The 20,398-nt window shown below is 54.0% G+C and overlaps 1 protein-coding gene across 1 annotated transcript in view; it reads right to left on the minus strand.

The window, feature by feature from the left end:
• Window positions 1–6,708: 6,708 nt before the first annotated feature.
• Window positions 6,709–20,398, minus strand: part of RBM19 (RNA binding motif protein 19) — a 143,374-nt gene continuing 129,684 nt past the window's right edge. The window contains exons 24-25 of the mRNA XM_017847347.1: window positions 7,890–8,002; window positions 6,709–7,301 (exon numbers count right to left, since the gene is read on the minus strand). Of these exons, the coding sequence (XP_017702836.1) occupies window positions 7,905–8,002 (98 nt within the window). The 3' untranslated portion in view covers window positions 6,709–7,301; window positions 7,890–7,904. The remainder of the gene's footprint in view (window positions 7,302–7,889; window positions 8,003–20,398) is intronic.

Here is a 20,398-nt window from a genome sequence, read left to right on the forward strand (position 1 = left end):
AAAAAAAAAAAAAAAAAAAAAAAAAAAAAATTAACTTGAAATTTTGGAGCTATGAGATTTCCCAGGTCTGTCTACATGGGGCTGTTAGTTCCCATGCTGACTCTCACCTTTCTTTCCCCCCCCCTTTTTTTTTTTGCGAGACAGCATCTCACTCCATTGCCCAGGCTGGAGTGCAGTGGTGTGATCATGGCTCACTGCAGCCTCGACCTCCTGGGCTCAAGTGATCCTCCCACCTCAGCCTCCTAAGTAGATGGGACCACAGGCCCACATCACCACAGTGGACTAATTTTAAAAGTTATTTGTAGAGATGGGGGGGTCTCCCTATGTTGCCCAGGCTGGTCTCAAACTCCTGGCCTCAAAACGATCTTCCCACCACAGCCTCCCAAAGTGCTGGGATTACAGGAGTGAAGCACCGAGGCTGGCCCCTCTTAGATTTCTTAACCAAAGAAGGAGAATTTCCCATTACACCTTGGTCCAACCCCCTCTCCTCAACCTGAGACACATATCCTCCGGTGTGTTCTCTACCTCTTAGCAGTCACCAGCTTACCGAGTTTAAAGCCAGTTCCTGCTTCCCTCTGAGCCGGCTCTTCCTGCAATGGTCTCAGCGCACACTAGCTTCCTTCTTCCCACTGCTTGGGCTAGAGCCAGGGCGCTAGCCTTGGTTGTGCATACCCCACAGCCAAACCTTTAGGCCACTGGCTGCATCTTCAATCTGTCGACAGACTCGGGCCACCTCCCTGCTCTGAGTCATTACTTCCCTGCTCTCCTGGCCACCGCAATGGCTTCTGAACACCTGTCCCTGCTTCGGTCCTTGTCCTTCTGCTACTGATCCTCAACATGGTGGCAGACTGGGCCGGCTTTGCTCCCCTCCACAGGCCCAGACTTGACACCCAACCCTGAGCTGTGTTGGCGGCCCCCTGCCCACTCTCCCTGGCTTTTTCTGTGGCCTGGGCTGTCCCCCTCACTCTCCCTTGAGCACACAGAGCTGTCCTCTTCCTCCCGGCTCTGCTCACATGCCACTTCCTCAGGGAGCCCTTCCTTGACCCTGCCAGACATCCCCAGAGAGAACGCAGCCTCAGCAGTGCCAGGGAAGCAATCCTCTGTCCACTCGTGTCTGGGTCTCCCCACATTTGACTACCAGGTCCTTGAGGCCAGGGAGTCTTATCTGCTGTGTCCACTCCTGCATTCCCAGCATCATGGCCATGCCTGGTGCACAAACGCTCAACACACAACACCAGGAGCCTAAGGGTGTTTCAGGTTTGAACCTCTCCCTTAGGCTCCTGGTCTGTATGAGCCCTGGAGGACGAAGACAAGGACTCAGTCCTTGGAAGCAAACTGTCCTGAAGGTGGTCTCAGGGCTGCCCCCATCACCCCACTCTCTACCCTGAAAACCTATGATGCCTGGGCAATGCCTGGCACTGTCTGTCCACAGCCATGATGAGCTGCCCACGCATGCCCACTGGCCTGGCACTGACGGCATTTGATATTTAAAAACAAAACAGAAAACACACTGGGTGTTCCATTTCAAGCAGGAGCTGAACAGGAGAACCTCATCGGGGTGAGGAGAGACAGCCCTTCACCCACGCTGCCTTGAGGACAGGGCTCGAATCGGCACACATTGGGCCTCCCTCGCTGTAAAGAGGAGACAGCAGTCCAGGCCCCGCGGCAGGAGCGAGAGCGCAGGGTGCGCCTCTAAAGCCCGGCATAGGGCCGGGCCCCCTGCATGTGGGAACTGCCCTCACTGCTCTGGGAGGTAGGGGCTTGGGCTTGTGCCGGAGCGAGCTGAGCGTGAGCCTGGTGGCAGCCCTCTGTGCAGTGCCGTCTTGGGAATGTCACCCACCTCTCCATTTCTACATCTCCCATCAACTTCCCTCTCACAGTTGCTAGAAGGACAAAGTGGGGCCACTGATTCCTTCAATGAGTATTTACTAAGCATCTACTCCATGATGCAGCACGCACAAAACAGGCACGGACCCTGCTCTCCTGGGGCTTCCGGTCCAGAGAGAGAGGTCAGACATGAAATAAAAGCACAGAAACTGTTCACAGCGGTAAGGAGCTAGGGAGGCGTTCGGTGTGATGAGCGCATCTAACGAGGAGCCTGGGCTTGTCTAGGATGGGGCTTGGGAAAGTCATCCAGGCAAGGTGCCTATTTCAATGGCCTAGGCAGCATGGGTGAATAGATTATTATTATGCGAGTATTCTATTAATCTTTTATTATTAAGATGGCTGGAAAAAATGATTACATATTATTCGTGAAGCTCAGCGGAAGAGAAGCGGGAGGAAAGCTCTAACCCAGGAGGCCGCTCTCACAGGATGGGAGGATGGGTTACATTCTGCAAGGTGTACCAAAGGGTTAAAGTCATTTTCATTAAAATTTAAATTTCAGCAGGCGCTCACTCTCCTTTCCCCGTCCTTTGAACGTTTGACTGGCAACCATTTCATATTTCAATCTCGGCAGAACAAATTGAATTAGATGTTGAAACCAAGCTCGGCTCTGTTCACCAAAGCCTGCATGCTCTGCTCACACTAATCCTTTCCTAGACGCTGCGGAGCACAGACGGGCGCTGCGAGAGACGGCCCTGCACAAAAGACAAAAAAGACCAAGGCGGCAGGAAAAGGAGAGGAGGAAAAACAAGCGGGCAGAGGCGGCTGGAAATTGTCTTCCACCTGATGCATGGGGCTTAAAGCCTAGGAGACGGAGCCTGTGTCCACCCAGCAGGGAAGGCCCGTGTGGAGGCACACAGGGCGACTCGAGTTTCTGTCTTGTGTCTGGGGCACCCAGCACAGTGCCTCGCACACAGCAGATGCCCAGCAGGTGTCTGATGGATGAATGAATGAATGAGGGAGGAGACTCACTCTATCAGCCCGTGCCTGTGGCCTGTGCCCATTCCTCTCCTCTGCAGAGTGGGCCCGGCTATTCTCACCCTCACAACTTTCTGTGAAGTGACAGCATGCTGAGCTCAGTGGCCTCGTGGCTCTCCAGCCCCCGTGCCCAGTGCAAACCAGCGGAGGATGCCCCCTCAAGTTTCTGGGGAGGAAACAGGCAGAACTCCGGGCCTGGCCTGGGATCCCACTGGCACCCCAGGATCACCCCATGTTTGCTGGCTCTTTCTTTGAACTGTGTAAGTCTGTGGAATGACCTAGAGGTGCTGACCCAGGGGCCCCAGAGTCTGGTTTTCAGAAGAGACAGTTCTGCTACTGTGGCCACTGAGTCCTCACCCATGTGACACCCCCAGTTGAAAGGGTTAGGAACAGGCTGGGCGTGGTGGCTCACACCTGTAATCTCAGCACTTTGGGAGACCGAGGTAGATGGATCACTGAGACCAGTCTGGTCCACATGGTGAAACCTTGTCTCTACTAAAATACAAAAAATTAGCCAGGCGTGGTGGCTCACATCTGTAGTCCCCACACTTTGGGAGGCCGAGGCAGGTGGATCACTGGAGGTCAGGAATTCGAGACCAGCCTGGTCTACATGGTGAAACCCCGTCTCTACAAAAAATACAAACAATTAGCTGGGCGTGGTAGTGCACACCTGTAATCCCAGCTACTTGGGAGGCTGAGGCGGGAGAATTGCTTGAACCACGGAGGTGAGCCCAGATCACACTACTGCACTCCAGCCTGGGGAACACAGCGAGACTTTGTCTCCAAAAAAAAAAAAAAAAAAAGAAAGGGTTAGGAACACACACATAAACATAGCAACAGACAGGCAGCTGCTCCTGGTGGGGTGTTCAGCTGTTTCCCAACAACCACTGGCCCATCTGGGCTTGAACTTTAGTTCTGTGCAAGAATAGCCAGGTGCACAATGTGCTGGTTTGCCTACTGGGGCCAGTGGGCAGGGGGGCACCTCCTACAGGCTCCTTCCTGGATCATAGGCTCCTCCCCAACATGGCGCAGTGCTCTGTGAGTCCCTATCCTGCCCCAGCCTCTGGACGTGGGCCCAGCTGGCCTGACATCTGCTGGGTGCAGCCCAACAAGCTTGCCTTGTTTTGAAGTTATTTTCACAATAATGATGGCAACTACCATTACTAAGCACTCACCAGGCATGACACAGTCTGCTGACTACTTTCCATTCATGACCTTCTGTTTCTGTCTTAACCAATCCAATGAGGCAGGAATTCCTGGACCCATTTGAAAGACATGGAACGCAAGGCCTGGAGACACTGAGAGTCTAGAGATTCTAACGCAGGCCTTTGGAGTCAGGGCCTGTGCGTTCCGCTCTCCTCCTCCCGTCCCCATTGTCTCTCACTCCTGTCCCTCCTCCAGGCCCCACTGTCCCTCACCCCTGTCCGTTCTCCAGGACCTGTCTGACCACCCATCTCCCTCCTGCAGTCTGACTGTGTGCATCCTACAGTAGAGATACCAGGGCCCTCCTCACCCATCCACGGGTGGACCCTTGGTGAAGACGCCACAGGGGACAGAGGGAGAAGGCGGGATGCCTGGAGTTTCTCTTCTACCAGCCTTCCGGGTGCCCGCTAGTGCCCATCGTTGGCCAAACTGAATACAAGCCTCTTGACAAGGGGGCTTCAGAGATGCAGCTCAAGGGGCCAGGCCCCTGAGACCCACAGCAGGTGGGAGACGGACGTGAGGACAGCAGATGCGGGTCTAGCCAGCCCCCAACTCTGGAAACAGCCTGTCTCTGTTCCTCCCAGGTAACTGAGCCGTGCTCTGAGCACCGGGTCGCAGGCCTTGTCCAGATGTGTGCCTCTGGCTTTTCTGAGGCATGTGTCCCGCTGATCTCCCACCCCGTGTCCCTTTGGCCCCCTGGCCTCTTGGTGTCACCTCTCCTTTCCCAGGCACGTGCTCTGGTCCAGCCTCTCATGGTTCTCTTTCCTGGCTCTCTGGTGACCATATCGGCAGGGGACAGGTCACAGCCCCTCTGAGATGTGGCTGAGCCAGTTTCCTGGCCCTGCAGCAGACCTGACCTGGGTCAGGAGGCTCACCGCCCTGGAGCAGTGCTCCTTCCTCAGTGCCACCTTGGTGGGTTATTTCTGGAATTCCTCTCCCAGATCTTCTGGGTGTCTGGGTCTACCAACGTCCCAACATTGCTTCAAACACAACCAAAGCTGCCTTTCAGAAAGCTTCCGTGTCCCCCTCCCAGTGGCAGCGGTGACTATCAGTCCCTTGCTGCCTTGGCTTGAAGGCTTAGAGTCTTCCAGTTCAACTCCCACATGCTGGATGGAGGAATTTCTCGTAAGACGCTTTCACCAGTCCCTCTCCTCCAAAGGAAGAAGAGATGAAGCCCCTCCTCTGGACCAGGCAAACCATCCAGCTCACGGATCAGTCAGGCCACACTGGCTGCACGAGGACAGCTGAGCCGGAGGAGAGGAGATGAGGGTGCAGTCTGGTGGGCGCGGCAAGAAAGGGCACCCGGAGATCTCTGTGGGAGTGGACTCCACTACTGTGTGCTTACAGATCTGCCCCTTCCAAACAGCGAGTGCCTGGGGCAGGGGCGCAGAGGCCAGCCTCAGTATATGGTCTCCAGACTGCCTCACTCTGCACTGCCAATTCCGGGCCAAGCCTGGAGAGAGGCTGGAAGCTCTCCTCCTCTTGCCACTTTTCATTCTCCTGCAGTTTCTGAACCTCCCCCAGCTCACCAGCTTTTTCTTTTGGCCACAGGGAAGGCAGTGACGCAGGAAGGGTCAGACAGCCCTGATTCCCATCATTCCACTGTGTGAGCTCCGGCAGGGGCCTGCAGCTGCCTGGGCCTGAGGACGCTTTTGTGACGGAGATGCTACTTGGATCACCCCATTTTAAAGATGAGGAGACTGAAGACTCAGCAGGTTAAGTCACTTGCCCAGGCTCACGAGGCTGGAGAGTGGTGGACTGTTGTGGAACCCATGTTTGTTCATCCCACACCAAGCCCTGGACGATGCTGAATCCTGCTCTGGGGGGAGGTTCTAGAAGCATCCTCTGGGCCAGTTAAGTCGGTGCCCAAAGACGCCTGCCTCTGCACCAGGCCCGTGGGTCTACACCTGATTTTTGGTGACCAGCCGGCCATACCTGCTGGCTCTGGTGTTGTGGAAATGTGAGTACAAATTGTATAGACAAGAAGGTTCAGCCAGAAGGAGCCAGGTGCTGTCGAACAGGACATGATCCAGCTCATGGATCTGAGCAGTGGGAAGGCATGGGGTAGGTTCTCCAGCCCTATAATTCCGCACGATTCACAGCAACTTGGGAGCCTGGTCACCTGAGGGTTGGCCTGGGTGTGGTTTAACAGAGACCTCACCATTCAGCCCCACATCTAGAAGGCTGTGATCAATGTGACTCTATGAGCCACCCCACTATAAAAGCTGGAGAATGTGGCTGGGTGTGATGGCTCACACCTGTAATCCCAGCACTTTGGGAGGCTAAGGTGGGAGGACCACTTGAGGCTGCAGTGAGCTATGATCATGCCACTGCACCTTGTCTCTAAAAAAAACAAAAAAGCAAAGGGCTGGGGAACGAGTCATTCTGTCTCTTCTGTTACCACGAATTCTCAGGGATGAGCTTCTAGCCTGCCCTAGAAGACACGAGGCACACGCTTGGTCTTGCAGGCTGCCAGCTCTGTGTGGCTTTGCCTGGGCTCTGGGCCACTCTGAAAACTGGATGAAGACTGGAACCTCATCCTCACCAAAATGCACAGACCACGCTTTATGCACAGAGTCTGAAGATTCCCGCACTCTCACTTAGAGCCCCACCCAGTGATTCTAAATGAAGAAGCAACAAAAGTGCTGATGAGAATCTTCTCTGCGCTTTACTTGGCTTGACTCACTTAACTCTGGCACTGTCTATCTGAGGTAGGCACGATTATCACCCCCATTTCCTAGAGAGAAAAACGGAGGCTCAGACAGGACGTCATTAGTCTGAGGTCACACCTCGGGGAATGGCAATGCCTGGATTCAGACCGCAGTCAGATGCAGTGCAGTTCTTGCTCTGCCCTCTCCATCTTGCCCTCTGGCTGGTGCTGGTACAGACCCTTCCAGGCAGAAGGCTGCGTCTCAGGCTGGAGAAAATGTGAACACGGGTGCCTGAGAGAAGCCTGAGGATGCTGTTGGCCAGTGGAGAGGACCTTGATGCATTTTACAGGGCTCAGGGCCCATGAGCAGAACGCATCCGCCACGAGTGACATCATTCAGCTCAGCCGGGGAGCCTGGCATCTGGGCTTGGAGCTCGATGCTTCATGAGCTGCTGGGAGGCTTCCCTGGGTGACTGAACCAGGGCTTGTGGTCCCAAGTGATGAGGATGGGGCAGGACAGAGACCAAGTCCCAAGCTGTGAACAGTCCCTTGGAAAGCCATAGGTGGGAATTGTAGCTCAGCAGCCCTGGACAGAGAGTAAGAACAAGGCTCAGCATCATGCTCGGCGCTCTTCATGCATTATTGCGTTTATTTCTCTCTAAAACCTTATGAGGTAAGAACTAGCTAGCAAGGGGGAATGCTGGGCCCTGGGAGATAAGGAAACTGGGCCAGGGTCTCCCAGCTTGAGCTTGGAGACGGGGTTTCATGTCCAGGCAGCCTGATGCCAGAGAGCTGCCCCTCGTCCCCTCGCTCTCCTGGGGTGGGGACAGGGGGAGCAGGGGTCCTCGCTCCCTGTGCAGCTGTCCCCAAGTCTCTCTTCCTAACGTGGCTCCTCCCTTGCACTCCCACACTCCCTGCTCCCTTGCGCTCTTCCGTATCTGCCACAGAGCAGGTGCGCAGTCAGTGTCTGCTAGAATGTGTCACTGGTGAAACCCAGGATGCCTGGGCCGTTGGACAGTGGCCTGAGGCCTTCCTCATCCTCTGTCCCCTCGGACCTCAGACCAGGGCAGGGCGGGGCTCCCTGCCGCTCCCCGCCCCACCCCCCAGCCCACATGGTGGGGAGTGCAGAAGCTGGAGCGGCTGTCCGGGTCCCCAGGGCCCCAGAGCCACGCACCCTCTCGGCGCCAGCTCACAGCTGAAGGGTCTGCTCCTCGCTGTCGCTGTCACTGCCTTCCAGCTGCTCCAGGATCTCGTCCAACACCACAGACCGCTTTTTCTTCGGGGGCTCTGTGGGAGCCCAGATGGCAAGAAAGGAGAAAAGAACAGCCGAGAGGGTTGGGAGGCAGGAAGAGAGAAATGACAGAGGAAGGAGGGAGAGGGGAGAGATGAGCAGAACAAGGGTGCAGGGAGACAGAAAAGCAGTGAGAAAATGCGAGAGAGGGAAGTGGGGGGAGAGTGGAGGGAGAGAAGATACAGAGGTGGGGGAGAGAGGATGGGGCAATGAAGAAAGACAAGGAGTAGGGGAGAGAATCAAACGGGGAATGAGCAGGAGAGAGAAACACTAGGGTTAGTCTCAGCATCGCCATGGCGGGGCTGCCTCCCTCGCACTCCCAGAAACTCTCCTGCTTCCCTGGCCGTCCCCTCCCCATCTTCCACCCACAGGGGAAAGGATTCCCTTGAGAAAAAAGAGGGAGTGGGGTCTCCTGTGCTGCTTCCTCAGAGCAGGTCAGAGCTTGGTTTGGAGGAAGCTGAAACCCTTCAGAGAGGCTAAGCCAAGCAGTGGGCCACGGCTGGGGAGACAAGTAGAAGCTGTTTCTGTTTTCCTGGAAGCCAGGCTAATGGTGTAATACATGGCTGGCATAGAGCAGGTGCTCAGTGAGTGGTGGGTGAATAGAACAGATGCAAAGCTCAAGGATTCCAGAGAAGGCATGGAGGGAATGACAATTAGAGGTGGCTTTGAAGAGGGGGACTATTTGACTTTGGTTTTGAAGAATGCAGAGGAGTTTTCTGTGAGGAGAGGGAATTCAGGGTCATGAAGAAAAGCATGGCGGTAGGAAAGGGCACTGTGGGCTCAGTCCCACAAGCACCTCCTAATTAGGTACCATCATGAGCCACTGCTCCATTCCTGTCAGTAACCCCACAGGCAGGTGGTATGCAGGTGGTGGAACTGAGGCACGGACAGGCAGGCCTGAGGTCACCCAGCTAGCAAACGGTGGAGCCAGGATTCGAACCCCAGTCACACCTAAACCCACAGTCTTTCTGCTTTTCATGGAAGTCTCGGGTGCTGGGCAGAGAACTCCAAGGGGATCAATGGTGGCAGGAGAGGATGTGTGGGGTCCCTTGGCCCTCCAGGAAAAGAGTGAGGCTGGGATCCAGGCTGGCGTCCTCTGCCAGTCCCTCTGCTAGTCTAACCACTAGTCAATGGGCAGCCTCGCTCGCAGATAAGGCTTGATTTGTACAGAGGCAGTGTAAAGAGGCTGTCCAAATCTCCTGCCTTTCCATGGCTCCAACACCTCCCCGAATAAATCACCCTGAGGCCCTTTACCTCTCTCTCTCCATAGGGAGCTCTCTCCTGTGAGCTCTAGGGAGCTCACAGAGGTGGCCTAGCCTTTTCTACCGAGACCTCCCCAGGGCCAGCACAGTGCTTGGCCAAGAGATGAAGACTTGGTTTCCCTTTGTGTGTTCCTGGGCGAGTGATTTTACCTCTCTGAGACTGTTTCTTCAATCTCATCCCTCCCAAATCAATTCAAACATTGACCTCATTTCTCTTCATCTCCATGGCTGTACCCCAATCCAAGTACCTCTCAGCCCCTCACTAGGGATCCCCCTCCCACCAAGGGATCCCTCTAAACCATGTGTGTCAGATGTACCACTCCCTAAGAAAGCCCCAAGTTCCTCTGGAGGCATCACTGGAGCTGGCCCACCTCCCCGTGCTCAAGACCTTTGCACTGGCAGCACCCAGATCTCCCTCTCCCTCTACCCCTGAGCTCCAATGCCACCCCACCCCCTGGCACTTTTTATCATCCACACTGCCGCAGGCCTTTCTTTGTGTGGGATGTTGTCTCACTCATTGCTGTGTCCCTAGCCTTAGTACACTGCCTGGCACCCAGCGAGTGCTTGTGAAATATCCCAGAAAGGGGAATGAGCGGACGGACCAAGGGTGAGAGAGATGGCAGAGCCTGCCCCATGGCGAGGGTGCGGAAGGTGCGGGAGGCGCCCACCTGCCTGCCACCTGGGAGCCTCAAGGCCTGGCAGCTGTACCCATCATTGTTAATCATGAAAAGGGAGAGGGGACAGGGTGGGCTGGGGTGGTGGGGGCTGGTGGCCTGGGGTTCAGATGCCGGCTTCCTCTCCTTCCTTACGCCCTCCTAGACACTCTTGGTAATCGCCAGTCCTGGAGGTGTACAATGGCCTCTGGAAATTGAATTTGTGGGCAGGTAATAGGAGCTGGAAAATAGAAACGTAACAAAACAGGGCCTGCAGGCAATCGCTGGTGCCCCTCCCATCTGCTAACATGGGTTGGGGTGGCAGCTCACTCCTGGGGCGGGGGTCCCTGCCTTCCTGGGACAGGCCTGGCCTGGGGTCTAAGGGATGGCCAGCAGTGGCGGCATGGGATTTTTTCTTCTTTCCCACATCCTGACAACTTGGAGGGACAGGCGAGGGGCGAGTTCTTGCCCCATCCATTGTGTTGGCTCAACCTTTAAGATATACCCGGACTTGGGGCGCTTCTTCCCCGTGCTCCTGCACCCCTGGGCCGTGCCACCATTGCCTCTGGCTTCCTCTGCCCTCCCTCCCAGGAGTCCGGTCTTGAATGGCAGCCAGAGGGAGCTTGTTAAATCCTCCATCACGGCATGCTGCTCCTTTGCTCAAGCCTCCAGGGGCACCATCTCACCTGGGGAAAAGCTAAAGCTGTCACGTTGGCTGCCAGGGCCACTGAGCAGGCCGTACCCCTCTCTGCTTCCTTCCCACTCTGCTCAGGCACTCGGACCCCTTCCTGGCTCCTGGCTTCCAGCACTCCCACCTCAGGGCCTTGCACCTGCTGTTCCCTTGGTCTGGAATGCTCTTCCTCCACGGAGCCACTCAGGGGCCTTACCTTTTCAGTGAAGCTTCCCTCCTTATTGAAAATCCCAAGTCCTCCAGAGTGCCCTGACGTACACTTCCTACTCCCTTTCCTGTCCACCTCCCCCACAGCATGTCTCCCAGTCTCACTGTGTGTCATATTTCCACTTTACTATCTGTCTTCTTGGCTGGAACGTCAGCCCTAGGAGGGCAAGGGTTTCTGTCTGTTTTGTCCACTGTTCCATTCCCAATGCCCAGAACTGTGCCTGGCACATAGTAGATGCTCAATAAAAGTGTGCTGAGAGACTGAGGGAGTGAATGATAGGGAAACTTGAGGGTCAAGGAATGTAGGTTGCTGAAGGACAAACAGCAGCAGAGATGAGGCCAAGAACAGTTGCTCAGAGCCTTCATTCATGCTCTCATTCCCTCACACGACAGAGACACCTGCAGCACCTGCTCTGGGTCAGGCATGGTGGGGAACAAGCCTGGTTTGGCCCCACCTAAGGCTCTCTGGTCTGGCAGAGGGAGATGGAGAAAGAACCAGATAGTTGTGCCTCAATTTCTAACCTGTAAAATGGGAATACTAGGGGTTGTGGTGGGGCTGAAATGAGTAAAAAGGGCAATGCCTGGCTCCTGGTTAGGGCTCAGTCGATGGTGCTGAGACCAACACCTGTGTTACTATTATTGATAGGAAAGGTGTTGATTTCGTGTCTCTCCTGGCCACCGGGGCAGTGAGAGCTCACAGGGCGGGGGCTCTTACACTGAGGCTGGCTTATGATACATGAGCAGTACACAGCTGGCAGGTAAAGGAATGAGATGATTTGGTTCATCAAGGCCAAAGGAAGTGTGAGCCCTGCCTTCTCGGTTTGCACACTGGAAACAGGGACATCTGCTGACTCACTGTGGGGCAAGGGACGTGGAAGGCACAATGGTGACAGGCAACTCCATGGCTATGGGAGTCACATGATCTGAGGTTCTAGCTCAGCCACTGACCAGCCAAGTGACCATGGGACAGTCACTTCAGCTCTCTGGGCCTCGGCTTCCTGACTATACAGTGGGGACAGAAATAGGGGACATCTCAATAGGCAGCTATAAAGATGATCAGGTTCATGGGTGGGGCCTGGGATGCCCAGGGGCCCACTACTCAGGAGCCATTACTGTGCTCCTGGGCCGGGCATATCTGCCAGGGTTCAGGCTGGGCCCCCAACTGCCCCCCTGGAGGACGTGTCAGGCCCTGAGTTCCCACCAAATGACACCCCGCACCTCCCGCCGGCCCTGCTTCCTTGAGGAGCACCCTGTTTGCAGGGAACAGCTGCTGAAATCCCACTTCCCCGACATCAAAAGCCTCAGTGGGTTTTCACCAAACAAACATAATGCAGAACCCGAGAAAGGTGTAAAATAAATAAACGAAACAAGCTGTGCATTTTCTTTCAGTATTACAGCTGCACCCGAAGATAAACAACAAGTGAATGTCACCAAACATCAATACCCGAGAAATTAACTTGACAAAAAGCTCAGCCGTCCCCCGACAACCCCCCAGTCCTGCCCCCCTCCCCCCAACATCCGACTACCATTTTTGCATTTCTGGAGTTCCCACCTAATGATTTTATTTTTCAATTAATTCCTTGACAGAATGCCAGCCTGTGTCTCTCCCTTCCCTGGCTGGCGCTGTCGGCCCTGCATGGGAGGCACAGGCAGGCAGGGAGAAAGGCACAGGCAGGGAGAAAAGCGCGGGTGGGGGGCGGGGGTGTGTCGGGAGGACAAGAGAAAGCGCTTCTTGGGGTTTTGTTCCAGAAACAGACGTTGAGGAAAGACAAGCCGGGGAAGAAGAGCGTGGCTGATAAGAGGAGAAGGGAGTTCTGAAAGGAACCCTGGGAAGAGGCAGGCATGAACAGCTTGGGGAGGGGAAAAGCGCTGGGCCAGGAAGCCCAGGGCTGGATTCTGAGTGGAGAGGCCTGAGGTGCAGGATGGAGGGTGCTAGATGCGGGGTGCTGGTTGGGTGAGCTGCCAGGATGAAACCCTGCTGCTCCTGGCTGGGCAACCTTGGGTAAGTTGCTTCACCTCTCTGGGCTCCTCTCAGTTTCTGCAGTTACTGAATGGTGATGAAATTTACACGCCTAGGGTGTGTAAGGGTATTAAAAGAATGAATATATGTATGTAAGGCCTTCACAATAGTGCCGAGCACACGGCAAGAATGTCAATACAGGTTGGTCATTCTTACTGCTATTGATAGACTCTGTTACTGAGAGCATGAGGGTGGGCCACTCCCCTCCTCTATAACACGAGGATGGCAATAGCAGCTCTGGACTCTTGTCTCAAAAAAAAAAAAAAAAAAAAAAAAAAAAAGTGACCAATGGGATGCAGCAGGGCCTCCCACTGTGGGCCCACATTGGAGCATCTGGATTTGCTGACATGATTTGCCATGAATAAAGAAATCAGTGACTAATGTTCAAAAACAGGGAGATGTTACGTGACAATCTGCACCTCTAGTTTCTCTTGAACCTGGAATGGCTAACCTGTGAGCGTGGCAGACCTGTCCCCTCCCTGCCTACCGGTAACTGACAAGACTGTGTACTAGCTGCCCCTGGAGACCGGAGGCCTCACTTACGGGAGCTTTTCTACCTGTTCCTGGAGGCTCCCAAGTTGCTACTTCCCGAGACAGAGGATAAGCAAGGCTTTGACAAACTCCGCTAAGTCGGAGACAGAACTGACTCCAAGAGGCTGGGGTGAAGGGCAGGGGCCGGGGGCACAGGAGGGCAAGGGGAGGAAGGAGGATGGGGCAGTGTGGAGGCCAGAATGAGGCACCACAATCTTCAGACTCAGTGGTGTGCAGTCCCGGGCTGCTGGGGGACACCAGCCACCTGTAGCTCCCACCCTTGGGGAGTATGAGGGTGTCACGGTATGGGTACCGCAGGGGGCTGGCCTGGCTTGGGAGGCTGCCTGCTCTGGAAGCCTGGCCGAGCCAGATCCCCACCCTCAGCTGCTGGCGCCTGTGCCTGGGTCTCTACCCGTCCTCCCTGGCTTCAGATCTTGCAGCCCCCATGGGCAGAGCTCTCCTACCCAGATGGGTCTGCATCTCAGGGCTCTGTGTACAGCAGGCACACATTAGATATGCACAGAATAAAGGGTACTCTTCAGGAGATTGGCCTGGCCCCTAAGACCAAGCCAATGGCCCTTTATTGATACAGGAGGCTGTTTTAGGGTTGTGCCTTTTTTTTTTTTTTTTTTTTTTTTTAAATTAATAGACAGAATCTCACTCTGTTGCCCAGGTGAGTGCAGTGGCGTGATCTCGGCTCACTGCAACCTCTGCTTTCCGGGTTCGAGTGATTCTTGTGCTCAGCCTCCCGAGTAGCTAGGATTACAGGCGTGCACCACCACGCCCAACTAATTTTTGTATTTTTAGTAGAACTGAGATTTCACCATGCTGGCCAGGCTAGTCTTGAACTCATGAGCTCAAGCGATCCACCCGCCTTGGCCTCCTAAAGTGCTGGGATTATAGGCGTAAGCCACCACGTCTAGCCAGTTGTGGCTTTTTAAAACACAGCGAGTCCTTCTAAGAACTAGGTGTGATGTGAGAGAGTCCTTGCACAGAGCGGGTGGGCAGGACCCTGGGCTGCAGACTGGCCTCTGCCACTGCGGGACTCCCAGGAGCTGCTAAGCTCCTTACCTCACTCAGTGCTCCCACCTGTTAAACGGGGATGGTGCCTGTTCTGCTTACCTCATGGGGACCCTAAGTGTTCCTGCCTTCGGTCACTCTTAGCAAGCATGACCGAACACATTCTATGTGCCAGGAATGATGCTGGGGATACGGCAGTGAACAAAACTCCACAGGATAAACTAAACCACCAGCCACGGGGCCACACTAGGGCTCAGGGCAGACAAGACGAGGTGGGACCTGAGTGCTGCCACTTGGTGGTCCCAGCCTTCTCTGAGTCACCAAAGCCACTCTTCTGTAGACAGGACACAGTAGCAGCACCCACCACAGGGGATCTGATGAGGTAAAGCATGAGAGCACTTAGCCCAGGGCCTGGCACATTGAGGTGCCAGGCAAACATGAAAGCTAACAGGTCCTGTGAGGCCACCCCAGAGGACAGGCAGTGCCCAGCAAAGGGGAAATCCAGCTGCCCAAGATAAGGCTGAGGGGCGAGCCGCAGGGACCACTCCTCAGAGGCCTGCTGGCTCTGGACTTTCCTACAGAAATTCCACCAGCTGGGTAACATCATTGTCCCACTTTTCAGATAAGGAAGCAGCCACACTAGGGCTCTGAAGAGTCAAGTGGCCACATTCTCCAAGCAGGACCTTGAGCTCAGACGGGGCTGGCTCTAGCCTTGCTGGCACAGCACAGCACAGCAAAGCCTGCCCTGCCAGCTGGGGACAATAGCCCAGCCTCCCTAGGCAGGGGGGTCTCAACAGGAAAGGCATGAACAGAATCGGGCCATGTAGCAGCAATTTTCTTTTCAAAGGCCATTGGTTCTCAATCCAGCTGTCTGATAGAATCAGCTAGGAAACCACTGATGCCTGGATCCTACCTCCAGAGGTTCCGATGCAAATGGCCTGGGGTGGGCATGGGATATTATGACTGCTATGATGACTGCTGTTACTAATCTTGGTGCTGAGGACTTGGGCTCCCTGAGTGGCTGGAGACTGGGCTGGTGGGTGGAGTAACTTCGCTCTGTGCTCTGGGTGTTGTGTGTGTGTGCAGAATTCCACAACTGGCCACGCACAACCCCATACACAGGGGCCGGCGAAGGCGCTGCAGCCCGGATTCCCGTGGATTTATCCAGAGCTAGGGCTGTAGGCGTGGGCTATGCCTGGGAGCTTCTAGACTTGGTCCCACATGTTTGTGTTAGTTACAGATGCTGGGAGACCTGTGCGGGCTGGGAAGCAAGGAGAGTGTCCCGGTGAAGGTGACACCGGGAAAAGGGAAAAAGAACCAGGAAAGGTGGGAAGGTGTCCCCTACTTCTCTGCCTTGGGTCTGGAGGAATCTCCCAAGTCTTAGGATTCGGTCCACATTAGCTACTGATCTCTTTTCTTTTGGCATAGGCCCTGGGTTGGAAAGCAGAGGCTGAAAGGGAGCAGCTGGTAACATCTCATGGGGCCAAGGTGTAGTGGTGTCTGCACCAGGCTGTGTAAATGCAAAGACTCGAGGGTCCAGATAGGAGTATGATGACATCAAACAGTCCAGGGGGTAGGGGGAGACTACAGGGAGGGCTATGCATTGTGGGCGAGGGGAAGCCCAGCCTTTGTATAAATGCGCAGCCATTCCTCGGGCCTGGTGCCCTGTGGGAATGTGGAACTAGGCTGGCCAAATCTGATTTTTCAAAAGAGGTCAGAATCTTGATTTTCAGGTCAAATCTTCCAATACAAAAATAGTGATGATTCATTCAAAACCATTGTTTTCGTATCTGGTAGGCAAAATAAAGATCTAATTTCATCCAACAACTTGGGATTGTGGTCTCTGCTCTTTTCTCTCTCTCCTCTCTGTCTACTAAACCCCACTAGTTTCACTTGTGGTCATGAAGCAGCAATAAAAACCTTGTCTGTGTGTTTTCCTTGGGTTTCTCCGGGCTGGGCCAGGCTACAGTTCAGAAATAAAACTGGCCACTCCCTACCACCAGCTACAACCCTGGAGGGAAACCCACCCTCCTCCTGTCCCTGTTTCTAGCACTCTGGTCCCCAAGTGCCCAAAACCTCGTCCAATCCCGGCCCAGCCCCTGCCCCTCCCAAGTCGCTCTGAAATTCTCCTTCTGTCAGTTTAATTCCGTGATCGATGAGGAAGAGCACGAGAAATGGCCCGGCACAGCTGGCTTCCCCGTTAGCCCTAGCAGGGATTCCTGGCCTTGCTGGCGACGGCTGAGTGAAATGTTTGCGGAACGCAGAGAACACAAGTCAATAACAATTTAGCTGGATTGGGAGCAAGTACCTTCCCCGCACGGACAGCCACTCCCGGGGGAAGGGGAGGAGAGTGTGCAGGATATTGCCGAAGCACTTGGAATTATTTCCAAAACACCGCCCAGTGAGGCTCGGGCGTGGAGAGTGGAAAGAAGTAGGAGGGGTTGACTGGGCCATACCTGCTCCAGCTGACCTCCAGGCCCCCCAGCCTCCCCGCACCGCTGCAGGGAGAAGCATTTTGCTCTCCGATCATGGCTCCCTGCACGGCCAGCCATGTGCACCACTTGGGTGCACACCTGGGAATTGTCTTGACCAAAAGAATTCCCTCTCCTTGATTTTCCCCCTCTGGATTCGGCCTCCAGCAGCTGTGGTAGCCAGGGGTGTGAGAAAGAGTAGGTTTCCCGGGCAACCTCAACCTCTGCTGGAACCACTTCCCAACGTGACCAGGAGCTGGAGATAGATTAAGACACACTACCATGAACACAAAAAGTGATCATTTCTTTTTTCTTTTCTTTCCTTTTTTTTTTTGTTTTTTTGAGACTAAGTCTCACGCTGTTGCCCAGGCTGGAGTGCAGTGGCGTGATCTTGGCTCACTGCAACTTCATCTCCCAGGTTCGAGCAATTCTGCTGCCTCAGCCTCCTGAGTAGCTGGGATTACAGGCTCGCGCCACCATGCCTGGCTAATTTTTGTATTTCTAGTAGAGACAGGGCTTCACCGTGTTGGCCAGGCTGGTCTCGAACTCCTGGGCTCAAGTGATCCACCCACCTTGGCCTCCCAAAATGTTGGGATTACAGGCGTGAGCCACCACTTTTGGCTGAGAAGTGATCAAAGAGGTCAGGGATAAAACAGCTGCCTATCCCCATGCCCCACCCAGTCTCAGCCTTTCCTGTCAGGACCTGTTGTGGCAATCCGGGACAGTCTCCCTCTTTGCCCACCTCCTGCTTAGGCCTTTAACACCTCCAGAGGAAGGGCTACCACAGCCAAGTCTTCAGGAAAAAACAAGAAGGACCCAGGTGAAGGAATGAAAATGGGAAGCTTATAGAAAACCTCTGTCTCCAGGTGGATGGAAGGAACCACGACCAAGGGATATTCTGAATAATAAATTCTGTGACTTCACATCCTTGCTTGAACTTTCCTGACTGTGAGTTTGAAAGCCCGATGATTATGTTTTCATGGGCAAGATCAAGGCGGCCTATTCACAAAGGTTGACATGGGGATAACGGGCTCTCTCAGTCTCCAGTCTTTTGAAAATGTATGGTCCTGTGAATGATGATTAAGTTATGAGAGTGGGGAGGGGGATGAACTCTTGCAGGCTTTAAATATCATCTGTCTGCTGATGACTTCCAAATTTATATCTCAGCCCAGACTTTGCCCCTGAGCTCCCAACTCATAGATCTATCTGCCTGACATCGAGGGGAGTCCTAATAGGTGTCTCAAATCCAACACGTTCAGAACACCCCCGCCCAGCCACCTGCTCTTCCCAGCTTCCTAGGCCTCTGCTCACCACGCAGCACCACCATCCTGTGAGTGGCTTGGAGCAAAAACTATGCACCAGTTTTGATTTTTCTCCTGCCTTCCAGAAGCAAGTCTGGCTGGCTCTACCTTTACCAAAAATACTCAATCCACCTGCTTCCCCACCTCCACAGCCTCTGCTCCATGGCCCTTGCTGGCCTGGATGGGACCTCTGCCCTCCATTCTTGCCCCTCTACAATGCAGGGGATGAGGTCTGACAGTGTGAATCAGGTCTTGAGACTCTTCTCCTCAAATCTTCTAGGAGCTTCCCACTGTACCTTGAATATAAGCTGGGCTTCCTGCCAGGCCACACAAGGCCCTAGGAGGAACCCCTGCTGGCTTCTCTGCTTGTTTTGAACACACTCTGCCCTAGGACCTTGGCACCTGTGGCTTCTGCTACCTGGGATGGTTCCCCCCATATCTTTGGCTGGTTGTTCCCGTCGCATCACACAGAAATGCTGACTCGGCAGAAAGACTTTCCAACCACCAATTTGGAATCTCTCCTTTCCCTCTCTGGCCCTGAAGAGCTCATTATGCTATTTTTCTTTTGTTTTCTTTTCTTTTTTTAAAGAGACAGAGTCTTGCTTTGTTGCCCAGGCTGGAGTGTAGGGGCACAATCATGGCTTGCTGTGGCCTTGAACTCCTGGGCTCAAGCAATCCTCCCACCTCAGCCTCCCGAGTAGCTGGGACTACAGGTGTGTGCCACCATGCCTGGCTAATTTTTTAATTTTTTCTTTTTTAAGAGACGGGGTCTTGTTATGTGGCTCAGGCTGGTCTCAAACTCCTAGGCTCAAGTGATCCTCCTGCCTTGGCCTCTCAAAGCACTGGGATTACAGGTGTGAGCCACTGTATCCAACCATATGTTACCCTTTCTAATTTCCACCACAGGACTTGGTATCATCAGAACTTTGTTGCTACTTATTTTTTTTGGTGGGGTGGGGGAGGGGGGCAATCATCTGTCTCTCTCACTCAAATATTAGCTCCACGAGGGAGGACTTTCTCTTTTGTACACTGCTTTGCCCTCAGTGCCTAGAGCACAGCTTGATAATACGGTCATCAGTGAAGAACTGCTGAATGAATGAATGAATGAATGGGGCCTCCCATCCGGGGAAGCTGGAGATCTCAGCCCAGGGCACTGGGGGTGCAGTTATGATGCCTCTAGAGTTATATACTCTTAGAAAGCGGGGAGTCACCATGGGAGGAACTAGCCACCCCTGGCTTTTGGATAAAAGAAGGGCAGCCACTTCACAAGGCCTAGGGGCTGTAAGCCCTTCCTGTGAAGAACCAAAAAGTAAACGCTTTAGGCTTGGTGGGCCGTAGGGTCTCTGTCACAACCACTCAACTTTGTCCTTGCAGTGGAGGAAAACAGCCCTAGACAATATATGAACAAATGGGCATGGCTGTGTTGCAATAAAACTTTATTTATAAAAATAGATTGTAGGCTGTGGTTTGCAACTGCCCAGATCCAATAAAGAGGGCAATTTGGGATTTAGGAGGTGCTGAGGATACAGGGTGTGACAGAACATGCAGGTATAGACATTAACTACAGTTCTGCAGTGTCCAGACCTGTGTGCCTTCAGGCCAGGCACCAGGCTGCTCTGGGTCTTGCTTTGTGCTACAGTAAAATGGGAACAACACTGTTCTTCAGGCAGCCGTGAGCCTGAAATGAGACTGAGTTATGTAAAAGCACCCGGTATCACTCTCTGCACATGGTCGGTCCACGACAAAGCTCTCTTACCCTCTTTCTTTCCTTTTCCCCCGGCTTGATCTTTATAAGAACTTACATGATTGCCTTTTCAGACCCGCAGTGCTTCGAAGCACCCAGTTAGGAATATCTGGCTTCAGACCACACAGGGCTCCAGGGCCGACTGCACACCTGTGGTTAAGCATGGGGCCTGGAGCACATCAGCCAGCTTTTCTGAGCCCCGGCTTCCTTCCTTGTTGGGTGACAGTGAAGATGAACCGAGTTAACACTCACACAGTGTCCAGCATCTATTAGATGCTCCATTAAATTCTAATCATCATTCTGATGATTAGGTTCTTATTTATGTTCATTTTTTCACCCCACAAATGGTCACTGAGCGCCTCCTCTCTGTGCTAGATATGGGACCCAGGCAGGGTGGGTACCCCCCGAGGATAAAGTGTCACATGGAGACACACGTGAGCACCTGATGGCAGGTTGTGGCATTTGAGGAGGACGAGGGGAGGGGCATGACAA

The sequence above is a fragment of the Rhinopithecus bieti genome, unplaced genomic scaffold (genome assembly GCF_001698545.2).
Source record: "Rhinopithecus bieti isolate Rb0 unplaced genomic scaffold, ASM169854v2 scaffold_26532, whole genome shotgun sequence".
In the NCBI taxonomy this organism is placed as follows: Eukaryota; Metazoa; Chordata; class Mammalia; order Primates; family Cercopithecidae; genus Rhinopithecus; species Rhinopithecus bieti.